This window comes from Cervus elaphus, chromosome 31 (genome assembly GCF_910594005.1).
Source record: "Cervus elaphus chromosome 31, mCerEla1.1, whole genome shotgun sequence".
Taxonomy (NCBI): domain Eukaryota; kingdom Metazoa; phylum Chordata; class Mammalia; order Artiodactyla; family Cervidae; genus Cervus; species Cervus elaphus.
The window spans coordinates 54,670,288-54,693,084 of NC_057845.1; the positions used below are offsets into that span (position 1 = coordinate 54,670,288).

General features: G+C 43.8%; 1 protein-coding gene and 1 non-coding gene across 3 annotated transcripts in view; one reads left to right on the forward strand and one right to left on the reverse strand.

The window, feature by feature from the left end:
• Positions 1 to 22,797, forward strand: part of C31H3orf52 (chromosome 31 C3orf52 homolog) — a 34,959-nt gene continuing 12,162 nt past the window's right edge. For both annotated transcript variants that reach the window (XM_043893079.1, XM_043893078.1), the window contains exons 1-3: positions 1 to 218; positions 11,415 to 11,544; positions 20,654 to 20,781. In XM_043893079.1, coding sequence (XP_043749014.1) covers positions 78 to 218; positions 11,415 to 11,544; positions 20,654 to 20,781 — 399 coding nt within the window. In that variant the 5' untranslated portion in view covers positions 1 to 77. The remainder of the gene's footprint in view (positions 219 to 11,414; positions 11,545 to 20,653; positions 20,782 to 22,797) is intronic.
• Positions 10,782 to 10,888, reverse strand: LOC122687639. The gene has a single exon (XR_006339204.1). It is a non-coding gene; the product is annotated as a U6 spliceosomal RNA (small nuclear RNA).

Sequence of the window (22,797 nt, forward strand, 5' to 3'; positions counted from 1 at the left end):
GGCCACTCTGGACTCTGCACCCGCGGGTGTGTGCGTCCTGCTTCCTGGCGGGCTGTTTAGTCCCCCTCCGCCGGTTCATGGAGGGGGCCAGTCCCCCATCTCCAGGAGGTGAGCTGGAGCTCTCGGTGATCCAAGGGCAGCCAGACGAGCAGACGCCTCTCAACGGAGCCGTCCAGGGCATCCTTTCTTCAGCCGAGGAGCCCTGCCCAGAACCCCAGGTAAGGTCTCCTTGGCCCTGGCCGCTGTTATCCTGGCTCTGAGCCAGGCTGCAGGCCAGGGCCCGGGCGTGGCAGCGCGGTTTCAGGTTTCCAGGCAGCTCTGGGGGCGCAGCCGACCCCTAGCGCCTGTGGTACGCTCTGAAACATTCTGAATGGAGCAGACACAGAAATGCCCTCCAGCCTGAGCCTGCCCTCGGATCACTCCGACTCAGGGAAATTAAAGAGTCTTATCCGGGAAGTGTGCGCTCTTCTCTTCAGAGAGAGAATCACCAGAGGTAGACGTGGTTTTGAAAAATTTTTTAACTTTCAAAAATCACCCCCCCCCCGCCCCCGCCAACCCCCCCGTGCAAAGAATTAGAATGATAACTGGAGTCTTTTCTTGAGAATCTCTTAGCCTTCCTTTTCTATACTGCCTTGCCACTTGTTCCCCTACCACGCTCCCACCCCCAGCCTTCACCCACTGCCCACTGTCATCCATCTTGGCTAACCACCCCTGGGGCCACACTTCACGTCTTCGCCCAGTCTGGCCATTTGGTTTCGCAGAAAGAGATGTAGGGGAGAAGGGAGAAAAGGGCAAGAGAAGGAAATGGCAGCACACTCCAGTATTCTTGTCTGGAGAATCCCACGGACAGAGGAGCCTGGCCGGCTGCAGTCCGAGGGGTCGCCAAGAATCCGACACTGCTGAAGCGACCTAGCACTTAGCACCGAGGACTGGGGTGGGGGTGGGGGTGGGGGTGGGAGTGAACTTGCGCTGCTTAACTGAGTTTCCAGGTTCGTGTCTCAAAGAACTAGACTATGATCATTTGCTTTGGCCTCATTTCAGTTTCTGAGAAAGTCGCTGGTGATGTTTAGACAGAACTCTTCGGATTCAGCCCTAACAGTGACAGGAAACTTATTCATTCTCATCAAATGCTTGTAAAACAGCAGAGACTTTGAATTCAACTTCTGATTAACCCTTCAAACTGGTTTGATGTTTACTAGGCATATGGACCTCCCCATGTATATACATATGCTTCCAGCCTGACCTTTCTGGGTTCCTCTCCTCCACTCCTATTCCTTTGACTGTTCAGCTGTTAATTTGAGGGGTAAATAGGAAATTCAGAAGTTGAAAGCATTGCTTTTGCCTTCTTCTTGATGCCTGGAAATAATGTAAATTCTGCTTTTATAGGTACCCTGGAGAGTAATTTGGTACTTTATATTTGAATGAAAGATGAATGCCATAGGGCAATGAATGTTGAATAAAGATGATTTGATCTCTGTGTATGTGGTTGTAATGGTGGACTTGCTTGGGTGGACTTGTATGGGTCCTCCAAGGTAGTGTCAGGAAGTGGGAATTGGGAGTACTTGCCTCATGTTGGGTAGACCCAGGAACCCCAGGGACTCCATGGTTTGGGACTGAATCCAGACATCTGAGTTCTGGTGATACCTTCCTTACTAAAAGGTGTGTCCCGAGGCAAGGAACTAAGGTCTATATTTTCTTTTCCCAGCTGTCAACTGACAGTAATGTAATGTGGCCAACCAGGCTTCTCTGTGAGCCTGGGAATGCACATTGAAGACAGTGGAGGAGCCGGACAAATGTAGGGTGTCAGTATTTTATTATCGTTTAGTACCTACCTGGTAGAGATTGCTCTTTCATGTTTTAATTACTTCCTTGTTAGCCAGGTGTATACAGATATCTGAGACTTGTGAACTAGCTTTGTAGGTCACTGAATAGGAAAGCTGTGTGAGGAACAGAATGGTGTGAAGAAGAGGGTTACATCAGCATTTGGAGACCATTCTAGAAATGATTGAAGAGGAAAAACTTTTTTAGAAAAGAGAAGAAAATCCTCATCTAATGTGTTGATCATTCTCTTCGGTTCCACAGCATCAGTGGAAGTGTATTTTAAATTGAAAAGTCAACAAGTGTAGCATAAGCATGAGATACAGACTCTTAAGAATTTGGTGTGTAGGTCTCTTTATACTGTATGTTAAGATTTCCAATTTTGAAATGTAGCATAAGACCATGTGTTTTTATTAATCATATGTTTTGTACCTATCATGTGTCAAATACTTCTGCTACCTAAATGCATTTAATTAGCACAGCTAACTTCATTCTGATTTGACAAAGAGTGACGAACTTGAGGCTCAGAGGAGTTACCAAAATACTGAAGTTCGTTGGCTCTGAGATTGAACTCTGGCTTTTTAGGATTCAAACTTATGCTGCTTTTGTTGATTTATTTTATATGTGTGCATATATATGAAAAGTGAAAATGTTAGTCTCTCAGTCCTGTCTGACTTTTTGTGACCCCACGGACTGTAGCCCACCAGGCTCCTCTGTCCATGGGATTCTCCAGGCTAGAATATTCGAATGAGTAGCCATTCTCTTCTCCAGGGGATCTTCCTGACCCCGGGATGGAACCTGGGTCTCCTGCATTGCAGGTAGATTCTTTACTATCTGAGCCACCAGGGAAGCACATATGTGTGTGTGTGTCTATTAATATGTACATCTAATTTGACTATATAAACATAATCACATAATTTATATTCATTTGTGTATAATTGCCTAAGTTATATACCATTACTGATTCTGTAAGTTATGGAACATAGGTGAAATACGAGGAGTTGAGTGGTATATCGGGACTGATGAGGGAGTTACAGGCAGATGGGTAGATGGGTGATGAGCAGGGAACAGTTTGGGCATCATTGGGAAGAAGACATCCCTTATCATGGAGTATCTTCCTACTTGGAAGGGATATCTGAGAGAGTATTCAAGGGTCATGGGAAGTTCTTTCCCTTTCTTATTTGGGTTTGGAAACTGAAGGAAAAATTGTAAGTCTTTGAACTTCACTTTGCCTGCCTACCGTCAGTGTGAACAGGGTAGCGAAGTTGGGTCAAAACTGGAAAACCATCAGGGGTAATTGAGCCAGACTAGCTTTTTCTTTCTTTTTTTTAATCAATTATTTAGTTGCCTGTGCCTAGTCTTAGTTGAGACATGTGGGATTTTTGATCTTCATTGCAGCATATGAGATCTTCAGTTGCAGCCTGTGGGATTTGGTTTCCTGATCAGGGATGGAATCCAGGCCGCCTGTGTTTAAAGCATGGAATCTTAGCCACTGAACCACCAAGGAAGTCCCAAGACTAGTTTTCTTTTATGGTTTATTATATGGACTCTGACCTCAGTTTTTAAACAAAGGTCCCAGAGACATTTTTAAGGATAGTAGCCTCATAATAATAATAACTATAATTCAGTACATGGAGAGTTTTGAAGCAGGCAAGGTAGATTTGAATAAGTTGGATAAAAATTAGCCCACTGCCACGTGTTGTTTAGAATTTAGGACTAGGATCAACTGGCTCTTTTGTGCTTCAGTCAACGAGTAGGTTAAGTCCCACAATGAAAATTAAAGTATAGATTTTACTGTGTGCTAAGAAAATTTCCCACTCATCTATATAGTATCTGGGCTTTCTTGGTGGCTCAGTGGTAAAGAATCTGCCTGCAATGCAGGAGCTGCAGGAGACATGGGTTTGATTCCTGGGTTGGGAATATCCCCTGGAGGAGGAAATGGCAACTCACTCCAGGATTTCTGCCTGGAGAATCCCGTGGACGGAGGAGCCTGGTGGGCTGCAGTATACAGCATTGCAGAGTTGGACCTGACCGAAAAGACTGAGCGTGCACACATACAATGTCTGCTCCTCTTTGAGCCAAAGAGGAGAAAAGCCTTTTGTATCCAAGAGCTATGTAGTCCTGCTATTGTTGTAGGACCTTATGTCATGTATTTGAACCTTTTCTGAAGAAGGATGTGAAAATCTGGGGGAATAGGCAAAGGAAAATCACAAAAATTCTTGGGCTGTATACTTCAATCATAAAATGTAAGATGCAGTTTGTAAAAATCTTTTAAAGTCACTCTGGAGAAAAAACTTCCTGTGGCCTCTCCTCATGACCTAGAGTTTGGGCAAGAGAGACTAAAGAAGGCAGTGAAGGAGGCAGTATGTTCTCATGACCCCGTGTGCACGAGTAGCACACATCTTTTGTGTCAGAGGCTCTGCACCCTCAAGGTCCAGTGGAGTCCCCTGGGGGCACTTCTAAAAAGGATTCTTGGGTTGACTCTAACGTAGAGACAGCTGAGAAGCCCTATACTCAGTTGTTGTGTTGTGTGTGGCTAACTGACCATTTTAGTATGACTTAAAGGATGTGAAGATGAGTCATTCAAAGGATAGTGGTCTCTGCCTTGGAGCGGACAGCAGGCAGGTGAAGGGGGCTGCATGTAGGATGGCTGTGACGGGCTGGACTGGAAAAGGCATTTCCTACAGAGGGGGTGCTATGTATTCTGAGCCGAGTTCACCCAGGAAATCAGAATATTGGTCTCCTCAAACCACTAGGGTCCTGGTTGTGGTCTATAGGGGACAGCACATATGAAGGCCCAAAAGACCAGAGAGGTACATGACCCTCATTCTCTGGCTCATTTGAGACTCCAGGACATTTCGTGCAGGGCCACCCAAGATGGTCATGGTGGAGAGTTCTGACAAAACGTGGTCTGCTGGCGAGGGGAACGGCAAACCACTTCAATATTCTTGCCTTGAGAACCCCATGAACAGCATGAAAAGGCAAAAAGATAGGACACTGAAAGATGAACTCCCCAGGTTGGAAGATGCCCAATAGCTCCAGGAGATCAGTGGAGAAATAACTCCAGAAGGAATGAAGAGACAGAGCCAAAGCAAAAACAACACCCAGTTGTGAATGTGACTGCTGATGGAAGTCAAGTCCGATGCTGTAAAGAGCAATATTGCATAGGAACCTGGAATGTCAGGTCCCTGAATCAAGGCAAATTGGAAGGGGTCAAACAGGAGATGGCAAGAGTGAACATGGACATTTTAGGAATCAGTGAACTAAAATGGACAGGAATGAGTGAATTTAAGTCAGATGACCATTATATCTACTACTGTGGGCAGGAATCCCTTAGATGGAATGGAGTAGCCATCAGAGTCAACAAAAGAGTCCGAAATGCGGTCCTCGGATGCAGTCTCAGAAACGACAGAGTGACCTCTGCTCGTTTCCAAGGCAAACCATTCAATATCACAGTGTCCAAGTCTTTGTCCTGGCCGGTAATGCTGAAGAAGCTGAAGTTGAATGATTCTATGAAGACCTACAAGACCTTCTAGAACTAACATCCAAAAAAGATGTCCTCTTAGGGGGCTAGAATGCAAAAGTAGGAAGTCAAGAGATACCTGGAGTAACAGGCAAATTTGGCCTTGGAGTACAAAAAAGAAGTAGGTCAAAGGCTAACAGAGTTTTGCCAAGAGAACGCACTGGTCACAGCAAACACTCTCTTCCAACAACACAAGAGAAGACTACACATGGACATCACCAGATAGTCAATACCGAGTTCAGATTGCTTATATTCTTTGCAGCCAAAGAGTGAGAAGCTCTATATGGTCAGCAGAAACAAGACCGGGTGCTGACTGTGGCTCAGATCATGAACTCCTTATTGCCACATTCAGACTTAAATTGAAGAAAGTAGGGGAAACCACTAGACCATTCAGGTATAACCTAAATCAAATCCCTTACAATTACACAGTGGAAGTGCCAAATAGATTTAAAGGATGAGATCTGATAAAGTGCCTGAAGAACTATGGATGGAGGTTCATGGCATTGTACAAGAGACAGTCATCAAGACCATCCCCAAGAAGAAGAAATGCAAAAAGGCAAAATGGTTGTCTGAGGAGGCCTTATAAATAGCTGTGAAAAGAAGAGAAGCAAAAGGCAAAGGAGAAAAGGAAAGATTTACCCATTTGACTGCAGAGTTCCAAAGAATAGCAAGGAGAAATAAGAAAGCCTTTCTCAATGATCATTGCAAAGAAATAGAGGAAAACAATAGAATGGGAAAGACTAGAGATCTCTTCAAGAAAATTAGAGATACCAAGGGAATATTTCATGCAAATACAGGCACAATAAAGGACAGAAACGGTATGGGCCTAACAGAAGCGGAAGATATTAAGAAGAGGTGGCAAGAATACACAGAAGAACTACACAAAAAAGATCTTTATGACCCAGGTAATCATGATGGTGTGATCATTCACCTAGAGCCAGACATCCTGGAGTCCGAAGTTGGGTGGACCTTAGGAAGCATCACTACAAACAAAGCTAGTGGAGGTGATGGAATTCCAGTTGCGCTATTTCAAATCCTAAAAGATGATGCTGTGAAAGTGCCGCACTCAATATGCCAGCAAATTTGGAAAACTCAGCAGTGGTCACAGGATTGGAAAAGATCAGTTTTCATTTCAATCCCAAAGAAAGGCAATGCCAAAGAATGTTCAAACTACCACACAATTGCACTCATCTCACATGCTAGCAAAGTAATGCTCAAAATTCTCCAAGTCAGGCTTCAACAGTATGTGAACCATGAACTTCCACATATTCAAGCTGGATTTAGAAAAGGAACCATAGATCAAATTGCCAACGTCTGTTGGATCATCGAAAAAGCAAGAGAGTCCCAGAAAAATGTCTACTTCAGCTTTATTGACTATGCCAAAGCCTTTGACTGTAGATCACAACAAAGAGATGGGAATACCAGATCACCTGACTTGCCTTCTTAGAAATCTGTATGCAGGTCAGGAAGCAACAGTTAGAACTGTACATGGAACAGCTGACTGGTTCCAAATCGGGAAAGGAGTACATTAAGGCTGTATATTGTCACCCTGCTTATTTAACTTATATGCAGAGTATATCATGTGAATTGCTGGGCTGGATGAAGCACAAGCTGGAATCAAGATTTCCAGGAGAAATATCAATAACCTCAGATATGCAGATGACACCCCCCTTATGGCAGAAAGCAAAGAAGAACTAAAGAGCCTTTTGATGAAAATGAAAGAGGAGAGTGAAAAAGTTGGCTTAAAGCTTAGCATTCAGAAAATAAGATCATGGCATCTGGTCCATCACTTCCTGGCAAAGAGATGGGGAAACAGTGAGAGACTTTATTTTTTCAGGCTCCAAAATCACTGCAGATGATGACTGCAGCCACGAAATTGAAAGACACTTGCTCCTTGGAAGAAAAGCTATGACCAACCTAGAAAGCATATTAAAAAGCAGAGACATTGCTTTGCCAACAAAGATCAGTCTAGTCAAAGCTATGGTTTTTCCAGTAGCCATTTATGGATGTGAGAGTTGGACTATAAAGAAAGCTGAGTTCCAAAGAATTGATGCTTTTGAACTGTGGTGTTGGAGAAGACTCTTGAGAGTCCCTTGGACTGCAAGAGGATCCGATCCTAAAGGAAGTCAGTCCTGAATGTTCATTGGAAGGACTGATGCTGAAGCTGAAACTCCAATAATTTGGCCACCTGATGTGAAGAACTGACTCACTTGAAATGTCCCTGATACTGGGAAATATTGAAGGTGGGAGGAGAAGGGGACGACAGAGGATAAGTTGTTCGGATGGTATCACCGACTCGATGGACATGAGTTTGAGTAAGCTCCAGGAGTTGGTGATGGACAGGGAAGCCTGGTGTGCTATAGTCCATGGGGTTGCAAAGAGTCGAACACGATTGAGTGACTGAACTGAACTGAATTGACTTGTGATCCCTGCTGTCTCTTGAGAACTAAAAATGTGTCTCAGGACCTCTGTTAACAGGAAGGTATGTTTCTAGCCCCTGAGAAATTCACGGCTTCTTGTATTGGGCTCCTCTTTGCTGTGTACCTTGTTGAGCCCCTAGCCTTAGTCACCTTGGAGCAGTGCTCAGGCTTCAGGTGAGGATGAGAGGTGAGTATGCTCGGACTCCAGACACACTCACCTCAAGAGAGTTTGCCTCTGTCTAGATGCTGCTGGGGCCTTTACACCGTCCCCCCACCACACACCACCGGAAGGGCCGGTGCACGCAGGGGCTCCAAAGTGTGACCTCTACTCTAGAACTTTTCAAAGTACGTTTTCAAAATTTGGGGCACCCTTTGTACCTCAGGAACACACATTTATTAAGTGCCTCTTACCTGTATGAGGTGTGGGATATAAGAACAGGGGAATTTTAAGAGCCACTGCTCACTCTGGGTGGTTTCACTTTTCCTAGGAAGATAAGGCCAGTATCTGTTTATGTTTGGACCTGAAGGCAGAAGAGGCAGGTGGTAGCCACAGCAGTTGAGCTGTGTGGACAGGTCATGCACTGGGTTGCTCTCTGAGGGTAGCCTGGTAGGGAGGCCTCCACAAAAGGGAGAGATTTTACCTGCTTTCCGGACAGCAGGAGGCTCCAGGCCAGGGCCCCCCACCCGCCTCTGGTAAAGCAGCTGGTGCATGTTGGGAGGTTTACATTTTCAAACCAGGGCTGCCCATTTCCCCTATAATCTGGGCCTAGGTGTGTGTTGTTTAAATTCCCCTTCAGGAGATGCTGAGGGTTGGGACCCGTTCAGTAAGAAAAACTGCATTGTCCTTCCGTGGAGAGTTTTCCTTCCTGACGGCTCCCGCTAAAGTCACCGCGGGAGAAGACGTTAACAAGGCATCAGTCCAGGAAGCGCCTGCTGCTGCTTGGCGGGAAGGTGAACACCCAGGGTAACGCCGGCTCCCATGCGCTCAGGGCTGCCGAAGCGCGACCTCCGCTCTGCCCTTGTTTAGCAAGTGCTTCGTCGGCGTGATCTCTAGTTTTTACAACAGTCCTCTGGGCCAGGTTTATTACTTAATGTGTTTTTCAGTTGTGAACCTTGGGGCCAGTGAGTTTCGGTAAGTAGTTTGCTGATAGGCACCCTGCCTTTAAGTGGTGTAACTAGGATTGGGATCCCATCCAGATACACGTGTTTTATCCATCATATTCTATTGTTTCCCATGGTTTTCATGTAGGACATAGGAGAAGAGGAATGGAGCCTTTCAGGGGTTAGCTCCACTGCTGAGAGAGGAGAAAGCCGGGCACGCGCATAAGCTGGAGCTCCACAGGCTGACGCGGGCGGCTGTGGAGCAGGGAGGGCGCGTGCGGGGGCCGGTGAAATCAGCCAGGATACAACCCCGACCCGGCTAACCTCTCCCGACTGCTGCTTCGACGTGGACTTATCTTTGTTCCTTTGTAGATGTTGCAGTCTCCTCGGGCTGCCATGAGAGAACACCCCAGGGCAGGTGGCTTAAACCACAGAAATTAATTTTCCCACAGTCCAGGAGACTGGACGTCCAAGATCAGGGTGCCAGCATGGTTGGGTTTTGGTGAGAGCTCTCTTCCTGGCAGTAGAAGGCCACCTTCTCGATGTATCGTCCCATGTCCTTTTCTTGGTGCGGGCACACAGAGGGAGAGAGAGACAGTGTGAGCTCTCTGGTATCTCTTCTTATAGGGACACTGTGTGGTGTGTGTGTGTGCTAAGTCACTTCATTCGTGTCCGACTCTTTGTGACCCTATGGACTGTAGGCCGCCAGGCTGTTCTGTCCATGGGATTCTCCAGGAGGAATACTGGAGTGAGTTGTCATGCCTTCCTCCAGGGGATCTTCTCCACCCAGGAACTGAAACAGCATCTCTTATGTCTCCTGGATTGGCAGGTTCTTCACCACTAGTGCCACCTGGGAAGCCCCATAAGGACACTAGTCCTACCCTTAGAACTTCATTGTCTATTATTTCTTTACCAGGCCCATGTCCAAATACAGCCACACTTGGGTGGTGGGTAAGGTGGTTTAGGATATCAACATATGAATCTAGGGACAAAACCATTAAATCCAAAAGAGGTAAAATGAGTTTCCTCCAGCTGCCTTCAAGATATTTTGTGTGTTTGGATTTCAGCAATTTGAATATTTGTCTAGATACAGTTTGTTTGTTTTCCCTAAGTTTGGACTCATAAGTTTCTTAAGTATGTAGTTTTGTGCCTGTCTGTAGTTTTAGGATATGCTTTATCCAGTATTTCTTCAAATATTTTATCTCCCCCCAGTTTTTTATTCTCCCTCTGGGATTCCAGTTATCTTTGTACTGTGTTGTTTAATATTGTCCCGCCGTTCTTCATTGCTCTGTTATTTATTTGCTCTTTTCTCTTCTCTTTGCTTTTCACTTTATGTAATTTCTATTATCCTAACTTCAAGTTAGGTCTTCCCTTGTGGCTCAGTGGTAAAGAATCCACCTGCCAATGCAGGAGACAAGGGTTCAATCCCTGGGTTGGGAAGATCCCCTGAAGAAGGAAATGGCAACTCATTCCAGTATTCTTGCCTGGGAAATCCCAAGGCCAGAGGAGCCTGGAGGGCTACCGTCCACGGGGTTGCAAAAGAGTCGGACATGAATTGGAGACTAAGCAACAACACTAACACCCCCCTTGCAGGGCTGCTTAGATAAGTGAAATGGTGTTCAGTAGACCACAGCGGTTGTATTTACTTTGACCCCACCCTCTGCATCACTGAACACACTGCAGCTTATTTCCTGGTGTTCCTTCCTTATTACATAGAGTCTGGGCCACAGCAGTAGGTTCTTAGCTTTTTCTTTTTTTTTTTCCAACGTAACATATCACATTTATTACTGGTCTCAGACTGATAGTGAGGAAATAAGAAACATCAGGAGCCAAGCATTACAGTAGTGATGTTCTCACTGTGATTTGGCTGCTTAAAAAAGTGGTCTTAACATGTGTGCCACTTTTCACGTGAGGCTTCTAAAAATATGGAACGCTTCACGAATTTGCGTGTCATCCTTGCGCAGGGGCCATGTTCATCTTCTCTGTATCGTTCCAATTTTAGTATATATGCTGCCAAAGCGAGCACAGTTCTTAACTTTTTCTTGGTCTAAGCTATACATTATTTTTCTCTTAATCTTCTACTCAGCTTTTGTGTACCAGAAGTCTTCAGTGGGTTCCCAGTACAGACCAAATTAAGTCTACACCAGTCTGGCAGCATTCAAGACCTCTTCAGGGATGCTCCAACCTTTCATTCTCTCCAATCTTAACTCTCATCACTTGCCTCTGAAACCTGCATTTCCATCAGATGAATCTTTTAGCCAATTTCATTATTAATTAATGCTGAGGATGTTCTTTTCTGGGTTTGGAATGCCTTTCTCTGTCCTTCTTTCAAAATCTTGCCTGTTCTTCCCACCTCAGAGTCCCCAGAGCATGTTCTCCTTAACCTCTTTATGAGGTTCCATCTGTCCTTTTGTGAACTTGACTCAGTAGAGTGGAGTTCCTTGAGATCAGGATCCTGCTGCCTTCATTTCTGTGTCACTGGCCCATAGTAAGCATTAAAAACTGTTGCTTGAAACCAAATGACTGCATCACAGTCTTCCTCTGCTTTCCAGGCTGACAAGGAAAGCCCTTGGAGCTCCTGTAATAAGAAGTTGATTGGAAAGTGCAAACTCTGGATGGTCCTCGCCTCTATTTTCCTGAGTTTCATTATAGTCATCATCATAAGCTTATGTCTAACTGGAGGTAAGAGAGTTCTAAATGTGACTAAGTTGATGTATTTTAAGAACTTATGTAATGCTTATGACTTAAATGCTGAAATAGAAGATCTACTTACTGCTACTTCATTATTTATAATATGAATTTAAAATTGCTTTGGGGTATGTTGTATCGATGGGCAATATACATGATTTTGCTTTTTTTTAATTTTACTTTTGGTTTGTTTGTTTGTTTGTTTTATAAACTCTGGTAGAAGTATGGGGATCATTGTTTTACTCTATGCATTGGATGTTGAAGATTTCTTAATTTTTAATTTATTTAAACATAAATTGATATTTTATTGTATCTTACACATGTGTGTTTGAAAATTTTTTTAATAATTTATTTAGTAAATATAATTATTGTAAAGGGTTTTTATTGTATAAAGCCAACTTTATCTCACATACCTGGCACATCACTGTAATGACAAAATGATGAATAACGTATTTGAAAGGATTTTAAAAACTATAGAGCCATGTATCTGTTAGCTGTCATTATCTTAACTTCTTTTAGAAATCACTATGTTTGTGTTGTATGGGTGTGCAAAATAAAAACTCATGGTGCTGGTGTTACCTATGTATTTTACATATATTATCTCATTTTATTTTTTATTCTGAATATGAAAATAGTGCATGTTCAGTTACCCATAAAGCCCACCCACATTACTAGTATTTTGCTACACTCTTCTCTAGTCTTTTTCTTACTTGTGTTTTAAGGATAATTTGAGGTCAGTTTTTTTTTTTATATATAATTTTGTGGCTTAACTTTAAAATTTTAATGTTACATTGCGATCATTTTGACAATTCATTAAAAGTTATGTGTGAACATATATATATATTTAAAAATTACTACATGATGTACTCTTCCACACTTTTAAAAGTCTTTTAGGTAGTTGCTATTATTTTTTTAATGATTATCAGTATTTTTATGATGCCAAATATAGCGCCACCTAGTGGAAAATCATTTCTGTTTCAAAAAAGGAGAAAAGGCTTTCATTTGTATGTGGGGGTGGTTGCAGGCTGCAGCGGTGTGCGGGGGCTCTTTGAAGCGGGGATACTCACTCTGAAGTGGATCATGAAAGTGATCCGGTCACCACAGGATTAAGGTGGAGCTGGGCTGTCCGTGGCAAACCCAGTCACAGAACGAGAGCCAGAATGGCGGCCCCGAGTTTCTCCAGAGGGGGGCCCTGGGAGTTCTCCTAAGGGACTGCATTCGTTATTCGCCTTCTGTTCCGCCTTGTCCCAATCCTTTGGCCTCCTGTCTCAAGGTTTCATGGTCCCTGAAGGAACAGGAAAACTCTGGTGAGGTGGGCCAGCCCCCAGCGCGCGCGCCTCCCAGGCGGCCGCCATGTTTGCTCAGTCATGGCGGTGTGAGGCGGGATGCTGTGGCTTTGTGCCCACAGCTGGCCCGAGGCAGGGAGCAGCGGGTAAGGGGTGCTGCCGCCCCTCCTCCATCACACCGAGGACAGTAGGTTTAGTGTGAGTGCTGGAGCGCCCTCTTCCCATCAGCGCCCACGTGTAGATGTTGAAACTGAACTGAGTCACACAGCCTTGTCCTGTCACACCAGCCAGTGCTGTCCTGAAAGTTGGCTGGTCTGTCTGCTAGCATCGGGAGCCTGTAACAGAGGACGATGCCGCAGATCTGGTTGGTTTGATTGATATTCAGGATTCTAAAGCCCTGGACCCAGGCACTTCCCTGGTGGTCCAGTGGTTAAGACTCCATGCTGAGTTTGATCTCTGGCTGGGGAACAAAGATCCCACCAAGTGTATGGAGAAAAAAGAAAACAGACAAAACCCAAAAGACTCAAGACCCCAGAGCTGTCTTCCATTCTCAGAGAGTCATTTAACTTCAAATCATGAAGAACAAATTGCAGAGGAAAGGATTCCATTTCCCTCCACAGTTTCTCAGGGGACAGGAGAGTTTACAGGATCATATTTAGGGAAGAACTTTTTCTTAACACCTGTGGTGCACACTTTCTTTTTAATTTGGTTATAAAATTGTTTAAAAGTGTTGATGCTCCAAGAGATTTTCAAACTTTTACTCTTTTTAAATCAGGGAAATACTTTTACTTTACTTGGCACCTGAACTTTCAAGGGTTTGGGCCTGTGGGGAGAGTCTAGTGTGGCTGTTGGGGGTACGGGAGGTAAGAAGGAGGAAGGACAGGATTCCCTCTGGGCATCCCAGCCTCACCCAGAGCAGCTCCATGGGTATGCCTGGGATGATAGTCTGCAATAATCAGCCATTGTTCAATTGCCAGGCCCATTGATATGAATTGAATGTTGACAGAACCTCTTGGCAATCTGTGGAAAATGCTGCTGCCTGGGAAAGTCGAAGGCTGTGCCTTCATTAGTGAATGTGGGAGGGGCGATATATGGGTAAGGCGGAAAGAAATCCAAACTTTTAGGTATAAAATAAGTGACAGGGATATATTGTACAACACGGGAAATGTAGCCAGTATTTTATAATGACTATGAATGTATTATAACCTATAAAAATTGTGAATCACTATATTGTACACTTGATAGGTCAGTTGGTAAAGAATCCGCCTGCAATGCAGGAGACCCCAGTTCAATTCCTGGGTTGGGAAGATCCGCTGGAGAAGGGATAGGCTACCCACTCCAGTATCCATGGACTTCCCTTGTGGCTCAGCTGGTAGAGAATCTGCCTGCAGTGTGGGAGACCTGGGTTCAATCCCTGGGTCAGGAAGATACCCTTGAGAAGGCCAAGACTACCCACTTCAGTATTCTGGCCTGGAGAATTCCATGAACTATATAGTCCATGGGGTCGCAAAGAGTCGGACACGACTGAGCAAACTTCACTTTCTTTTCATAACTTATATAATATTGTATGGCAACTATACTTCAATATATAAAACAAAGGAATGAGTATGCATTTGTTAAAAAGTGATGCTGTGTCTTCATTCAGAAGTGAAGTTTCTCAGGACCTTGTTTGCCATTCCCTTCCTCCTGCCTCCTTACTCTACTGTCTCAGGGCTCTGCAGTCCCCAGACTAAGGCTTAGAGATGAAGATGATAATAACCGCGGCGCTGGAGTGGACAGAGAGGGGACATTAACTGTATCCCAGTGTGGAAGGGCATCCAATTCTAGGGAGGGGACAATAGGGTACCCAGAATGAGATGCCTGGGGGGAGCTGTATCTTATCACTGACATTGATAGGAATGGCCATGATGTGGTGATAATACAAGCAGACCATCCTGTGGTCAGTTGCATTATTATTAATTCTATACAGATAGTGCACCCCTTCTTGCCTGTACCTGGGATGAGCTGGCCCCCCACTCTGCCCTTGGAATGCCACTGAAGTGATGGAAAGTTAGGATCACAGCTCAGCTTAAGGCATTGACCCTGGGCTGTGTCCATATTGTGGATCAGAGGCTAACACTCCTCCAGGCTCACGGAGACAATGAAACTTTATTATTATAATTTTTTTCTTTTTGAGACCTTCTTTAAATGGACAATTTGGGGGCGGGGGCATAGATCAGAGAATCTCCTTGTTGTCTCTAGAGGCCTAGTTTTGATCCAGCTCTCAAAAAGAGAAATACTGATGGATTCTCTCTTTCTCCCTAAGGAATTACAAATTCCTTGTTGTGAAGGGTAAAGGCAGTGGGCGGGGTGGGGGGAAGCTTTCCTCTCTGTCTCCCTCCCTTCCTCTCTCTAAGTCCTTTCCTGTCTGGATAATTTGAAGAATCATTTAAGCATCCTCAAGGACTCTGCTTTCTTTATTAACCTGTCCCAACCAGGCAGGGGAAAGATCCTAGGAACACCTTAACTAGTGAAACCCTTCCTTGGTTTGGGCAAAAATATTTTAAGTGTTACAGAATGCAAACTGTGACAAGTAGGTAGATGCTTACAAATGTGATTGAAAGGTGACCATTTTTAATAGTTTAGAAACCCTTATGTGATGCCTCTCAGCTCTCTTACCAGATCTTGGGAATAAGAACCACAGCTTACATCACACAGTCCTGATAGATAAGTAGGTCACACAGGTTGCTCCCTGGTATAGGGTGACTTTGGGAAAATCTTAGGCAGACAGCAAGGTCCTTGGGAGCAGGAACTTCACAGTCCAGGACCTTGAAATTTCTCTGCATTTTGCCCTGCTTCTCTTTCCCTCATGTATCATATGATCCTCTGCCTTCCTAAGACCAACCTCTTCACCTATGCGCTCCATAGAATCCTCTCCAGCTTCTTCTGACCTGTGGACTTCCAGATATTGCACGCCTTCTCTAAAAGCATCCTCTTGGGCCTCTTCAAATGTGCTCATAGTCTCTCTTTCAGAGCAGTCTTCCATCAGCATCTTGCTACTTCATTTAGATATTTCTCTCTTTTCACTGGCAAACTTCTAGAAAGAGAGATCTGTACTCCTAAACTACTGTATCTGTTGGTCCCAAATTCTCTTCCTAAGGTGAACAGCAAGTGTCTGACGATGAAGCCTGGTGGTCTTTCTCCCGTCCCCTCTCTGCCCTGTTTGCAGCTGTCAGCTCTCTCTGCTGTGTTGTACTCTTTCAGGCCTTCAGAACTCCCAGACTTTATTTCTGCCTTTGGCCTCTGTGTTGTGGTTGCAGGAGGCATATCTTCAGGTTTCTGACTTTTCTCATTCTTCGTTCTTTCCCTTTAGAAGTTCATTTAGTCCCAAGTCAGCGGCCATCCCCATCTTGGAAATGACTCCGAGAAATTCATGCACACATTTTCCCTGAGTTTTAGTCATGCTCTTTGCTGGAGTTCTCAACCTGGAAATAACTATCACTGTCTTAATCATTCATCTGAAACTACTATTTGTGGGAATCCCCTTCCTCACCCTTTATATTTTCGTGGTGAATCATGAAGCCAGGTTTATATCATCCAATTGTGTAACTTCAGGCAAATTCTTCAATGTTCGTGGCCTCAGTTTCCTCATTTGTAAAATATAAGTGATTTCTGAATCTGTGTCTATAAATATACCCTGACCCTCCCACTTAACTAGCCCAATTGTCCTAAGCAAATTATGCCTTTTTTCTAAGAATGTCTTCATTTTAAAATGAAAACATAAATATTTAATTCATAAGGTTGATTGGAGGATTACATGAGGTTAAAAACTGCAAGTGCATAGCAGGATGTCTGTGCATAATGCTTAATATAGCAGCTATTATTCTTCCTGTTACCCATGGTTGATTCTTTGGAACATTTTTGATTTCTTCTTCTCTCCTGTAGCTAGATAATGACTAGGTCTTATCAATCATTCCTTGGTAGTGTCTTGATAGTAACTTTCAACATTGACTACCCACCTACTTCTAGGCTCCCTGCTGGATATGGTGGTTCTTACCTTTACCATCAGCTACAGTATAGACATTGGTATTTCTGTTGAGGAAACTGCTTCAGAGATTTAAATGACCTAAGTCACATGGCTTGTGACTGGCTGAGGTGGAATTCAAACAACTTCTGGCCACCTTTACAGTCAGCTCTGCTTCCACCATCCTGGTCTTCCTCTTCCCTCTCCTTCCTTCCTCTTCTCACGGCTGTCAGTTGAAATCTGTCTTTCCTATTCTGGCGTCCGGTGGCCTCTTTACCTCCAGTCTCCCCCAGTTGCCTGTCATCCCATCTGTCACCAACAGATTTTCCTCTGTCTCCTTCCTGGGAGACATTTAACAACTTCCGTTATCTCCTGAAGACATCTGGCATTTAAGTCCTCCCTCTCTGGGCTCATTTCTTATATTCCTGCCAAAGAGCTATTTTTGTGTATTTCCAATGTACTTTTGTATATACTATGATTTTCAAAAGACATTTTCTCTACCTGGAAATACTGCCCATATTAAATCTCAACAATGGACATGAACTTGGGCAAACTTTGGGAGATGGTGAGGGGCAAGGAGGCCTGGCATGCTGCAGTCCACGGAGTCACAAAGAGTCGGACATGACTGGGCCACTGAACAACGACAACAGTGTACTCTGTGTATGTACTATGATTTTTAAAAGACATTTTCTCTACCTGGAAATACTGTCCAGATTAAATCTCATTAATAGCATAAAGATTCTGCTGACTGGGTAAGCCTATTGTGGCTGTTGTTACTATTTTAACAAACACAACTCTTTAGCTAGTTCTTGTACAGATTCATTATTCAGAACATACAAGTTATTACAGTAGAGCTATTATTAGAGACCTCTTTTTGATCTCAGCATTTCTTAATAGAAGGCATCCAAATTGGAAAAGAAGTAAAACTGTTACTGTTTGCAGATGATATGATACTATACTTAGAAAATCCTAAACACAATACCAGAAAACTACTAGAGCTCATTAATGAATTTGGTAAAGTTATTGGATGCAAAATTAATATGCAAAAATCTGTTGCATTTCTATACACTATCAATGAAAGATCAGAAAGAGAAATTAAGGACACAATCACATTTACTTTCGTACCCAAAACAATAAAATACCTTGGAATAAAGCTACCTAAGGAGGTGAAAGACCCTTACTCTGAAAACTATAAAACGCTGATAAAAGAAATCAAAGAACACACAAACAGATGGAAGGATGTACCATGTTCTTGGATCAGAAGAATCAATATTGTCAAAGTGACCATACTGTCCAAAACAATCCACAGATTCACTGCGATCCCTATCAAATTACCAATGACATTTACAATTATAATTTACAATTACAAAATACAATTACAATTTACAATTACCACTTTTCACAGAACTAGAACAAAAATTTTTTAAGTTTGTATGGAAACAGGAAAGACTCTGAATGATCAAGGCAACCTTGGGAAAGGAAAAAGGAACTAGAGGAATCAGGCTCCCTGTCTTCAAACTATACTTCAAAGCCATACTCATCAAAACAGTATCACACTGGCACAAAAACAGAAATCTAGATCAATGTAAACCCATGTGATTATGGGCAATTAGTCTATGGCAAAGGAAGCAAGTATATACAATGGTGAACTTGGCATTTCTTAATGCCCTTGAGTTCAGCAGTTCTGTGACTCCTGTATCCATTCTCTGGCATCCCTATTCTTTTCTGAGGTAATGATATCTACTCTGGAAATGCACATGGTGGGTGTAGAGCTGAAAGATACTCATTGCAGCATTATTTATAACTTTGGAAAGCTGAAAACATTAAATGATTTTAGAACAATAATGTAGCCATTAAAATAATCTTTGCAAGGAATTTTGAACATGTGGGAAATGCCTTTTGATATGTTAATAACAGCAACAAAAGAATCAAGACATATAAACAATGAGGGCAGCAAACAATAAAAAGCAATATATAAATTACCTTTTCATTAAGACCTCAAATATATAAAATATGGGGGGAGACCTTTTGATTAAAGAATTATTAGTAATTTTTTTTTTTTGCTTTGCTGCAGTTTTCTATACTTTGCAAGTTTTCTGCTTTGAGGCCCTAAGTCTTTTTTTTTTTTTTTTTTGACTGGTGGTTTGTGGGATCCTAGTTCTGTGACCAGGGATTGAATGCAGGGCCATAGCAGTGGAAGTGCCGAGTCTTAACCAGTGGATCACCAGGAAATTCCTGAGGGCATAACTTTTTATTCTCAGACAAAATAACATGATGACTTACAACAATTAATGATGCAGGGATAATTCCCTGTGTTGGGGTCCCCAGGATTACCCCCAGATTCATCAGTTTGCTGATAAGACTCATGATACTCAGCACATATTATAAAGGTGATTATGATTTATTACAGCTAAAGGATATAAAGCAAAATATAGAGGAAACCAGGGGCAAGCTTCCAAGAATCCCCGTCCAGTGCAGTCACACAGGTGCACTTAATTTCTCCAGCAATGAATTGTGGCAACAACATGTGAAGTCTTGTCCACCAAGGAAGCTCATTAGAGATTCAGTTTATATTGGGATTGGTCACATGGGCAGGCTCTGCCTGGCACCTACTAAAACCCCAGACTCCCAGAAGGAAAGGAGAGGCTCGGCACAAGCCACGCTGTTTCTGTAAACAGTTGAGGCACAGCTAGCCACTCTTACCAGGGAACGTGGGAATTCTCTGGGAATCCAAGTTCCAGATTCCAGTAAGGGGTCAACCTTGCACCGGCCTTGCCAAGGCTGGCAGCCTCCGACCTGCTGTGTTAACTCCTCTGCAACTTCCCTTGATCTTGTGGCTCACACTTCAGACTTCCTCAGGGAATAAGGACCTGGACTCTCACTTCCATCATAAACCCAGAGTCGATACCACAGTGGCTTTTGCAAAGTCCAGTAAAGAGACTGATAATGTTATGTTTGAGGCACGGGATTACAGAGAAGTCCATGGCCCACAAACACCAGGTTCCTCCCACCCACGCTTTTCTCAGGGTTGGAGAGGTGGTCCCCAGGTGGTGCTGGCAGGGGGCCAGGGGAGCCTAGTGAGTGCCAGTGGGCCAGCTCCAAGTTCCTGGCTGCTGACTTAGTGTGTTTTCCCTTTGGCTCTAACAACTTAAAAATCAGTTAGCTCACAGTCCTTGGAATGCAAGCAGCACAGAACTGTTGTCTTAGGAATGTGAGTCCCGTGGGCCCTGGGACTCTGAGTGCAGTGTCCATTCCTTCTACAAACAGAGTGTGTCAACATTTCCCACCTGGGACATCCTGGAGAGTGATGACTTCATGCTTACTAGCTCGGATTCTAACCCAGGAGCTGTTCTCAATGATGTCACGTCCTCAGCGTGGGTACAGAAGCACAGGGGATTCAGGGAAATCCCTTGCTCTGCTCCTGTCCCCCATCTCCTGTTGTTTGTTGGCCATCTCTAGCACCTGCCTTGACACCTGTAAAAGTAGCTAAGTTGCAAGAGTCAGTTTGACAAAGAAATTCATGTTCTTCCCACCTCTTCCAGCTGCCCTTCACCCAGTCTGTGTTCAATGGAATCTGAGCCCCCTCTGTCATCAGATAAAGAAACAAAATTTTATTGTGATGGAGGCAAGCCCCTGTCTTTATTCAGCCTACCTGAGAAAAAGAAAGCATTTCTGCTCATACTTGCTTACTGTGACTAGGCTTGATGAATACTCATTGTTCGTTTATTTCTTAAGTATAGCAGCCAATGGAATGAATGTTATTTTATGCATGTGCTTACTTTTACTTTTTATCCCCCCCCCCCATTCTGTTTAGTAACTTATATTGATGAAGATGAAAATGAAATACTTGAATTGTCATCAAATGAAACATTCTCGGTCATGCTAAAGATTCCAGAGGAGTGTGTTTCTGAAGAGGAATTACCTGACATGCTCCAGAAGCGGGTAAGTTACCTTATGTATTATTACTGAGTTCTTAGCATTAGAGTGTGAATTCTTCTGGAGCAGCTGGGTTAGAGCTAGCCAGTAAGTAGCTTCAAGCTTGGATTCTTTGGATATCGGCAGAAACCAGTGCTTAGAAATAGATTTTCTGTAGTGCAAAGCTGGAAGGAAGAGCCCTGGCCTCCAGCTGAATGTGTCCTGGAGGACAGTATTCTGTTTCTCACTCTGGTCTTAGGTTTGATTCAACCTGAAATTTTATTGAGGGTCTGTGAGGTGCTAGACAACATGCTTAGTGCCAGGGCCATAGAGGCTGTGCCCTCAGTGGGGCTCAAAGTCCCAGTTGGAAGAATTTGGAGTCCAAGAGGAAGCAATTAAATAGTTATGAGCAGTGTGGTATGTTCCATCACTGAGATATGTACAGTGTGATTTACAACCGCAGAGGAGAGATGGAGGCTTGGAGGGCCTCCTGGAGGAGGATGAGTCTTGAAATGTGAACTAGGGGTATTCCAGATTAGAGAGCAGAGAACACAAGGGTATCTGCCCAGCAGTGTGCTATGAGCTCCACATACTGTGTAGCAGAAATGCAGAGGTGAGGCTGAACGGAAAGGAAGGGGTCAGATTACGAAGGTTTCCGGTTCTTTGGCGAGGTCCTGGAAGATTTTCATCTGCAGGCTGACATGGTCAACTTCTCATTTTAGTCTTTGTGTGATGATGGGAACATTGGAAGTGGAGGGCTTAGTTAGAAGGATGACAAGTGAGGGAGCCTAGGATTAGGGCAATGTCAGGGGAGATAATTGAGGTTCAGGTGAGATTTCAGAGGTCTGCTCCCTCAATAGGACTTCATGGCTGGTAGGATGTGGGCTGAGGGAGAGCATGGCTCCAGGCTTCTGGTTGGGTGACCACATGGGTGGATGGTGATATCGTTCATGGAGCGGGGAATGCAGGAGAAGGAGCCTCTGTGTGTAATGAGGGCTCTGCAGTAAGACCATAAAGGTTGGTTGGAGCAGCCCTGGTTATTCTGTCAAAGACAGAGTGGTTCACAGTCAGACCCAGAAAAGTTTGTGAGAACAAAATCTAAGCATGACCAGCCTGCTGTCTGTTACTCTCGTCCCTATGGTAGATAGATTGAACGGGGTGAGTTCCCTTTATTTCCTGAAGGGCAGAGTCTTACCCAGTGGATGGCTAGGGCAGTGCCCTCTTTTTTACTTTTTTGATTGAGAGGTTTTGCATTGGCCGAGGAGAAACCAAGTGAGTCAGCATCCACAGTTGTCACTGGTCTATGTCAGGGGGAAATGGGTGTCACTCACTCACCTAAGAGCCATCTCTCTGGTCATAGAAGCAGATATGAGCAGCTTCTGCAGGTGTTTTTAATTCATTGTGGTATAATGGCTGAGGAACAGGGACTGGTGGGTCTCTGGGGCAAGTTCACAGGCCTCTTTGAGTTGGTTCCTACTGTGATAAATGGAAATCACCTCACTTTCCCTGTATACCCACAGATGCATATAAAGAACTTTGTAAGGCATTTTTAAAAAGAATTATCTGATTTGCAGATGATAAACATAAGGTGCAGTGAGGTGAAGAAACTTCTGCTCTCTGGTTTCCCAACAAATGTTCAGGGGAAAAAAATGAGGAACTTGGAGATATTACTATCTTACTGTCAGATCGAGAACCCTTTTCTTCCACTTAGGACAGTTTCTGGGTTTGGAAAGTAAATGGGAATGGATATTGAAACACTGCACCCTCTGTTTTGCTTTATTGTCTTGCTTTCTAAGCACAGTTTTCCTGGCTCCTCTCATATCTCACTGCCAGTTTCCTTCTCTTTGGGTTGGGCTGATAACTTTGCTTAAGCTAACCTGGTAGCTACTCAGCGTCATAGCTCAGCTTACCTGCTCGATGCCAGAGTCAGCAGTGGCCCTTCTAATAATGCAGGGGACATATCCCTCTTGCTCTGGAAGATGTTTTTCTTTTTTTAACATTATTACTTAAAAAAATTGAGATATAGTTCATACACAGTATTAT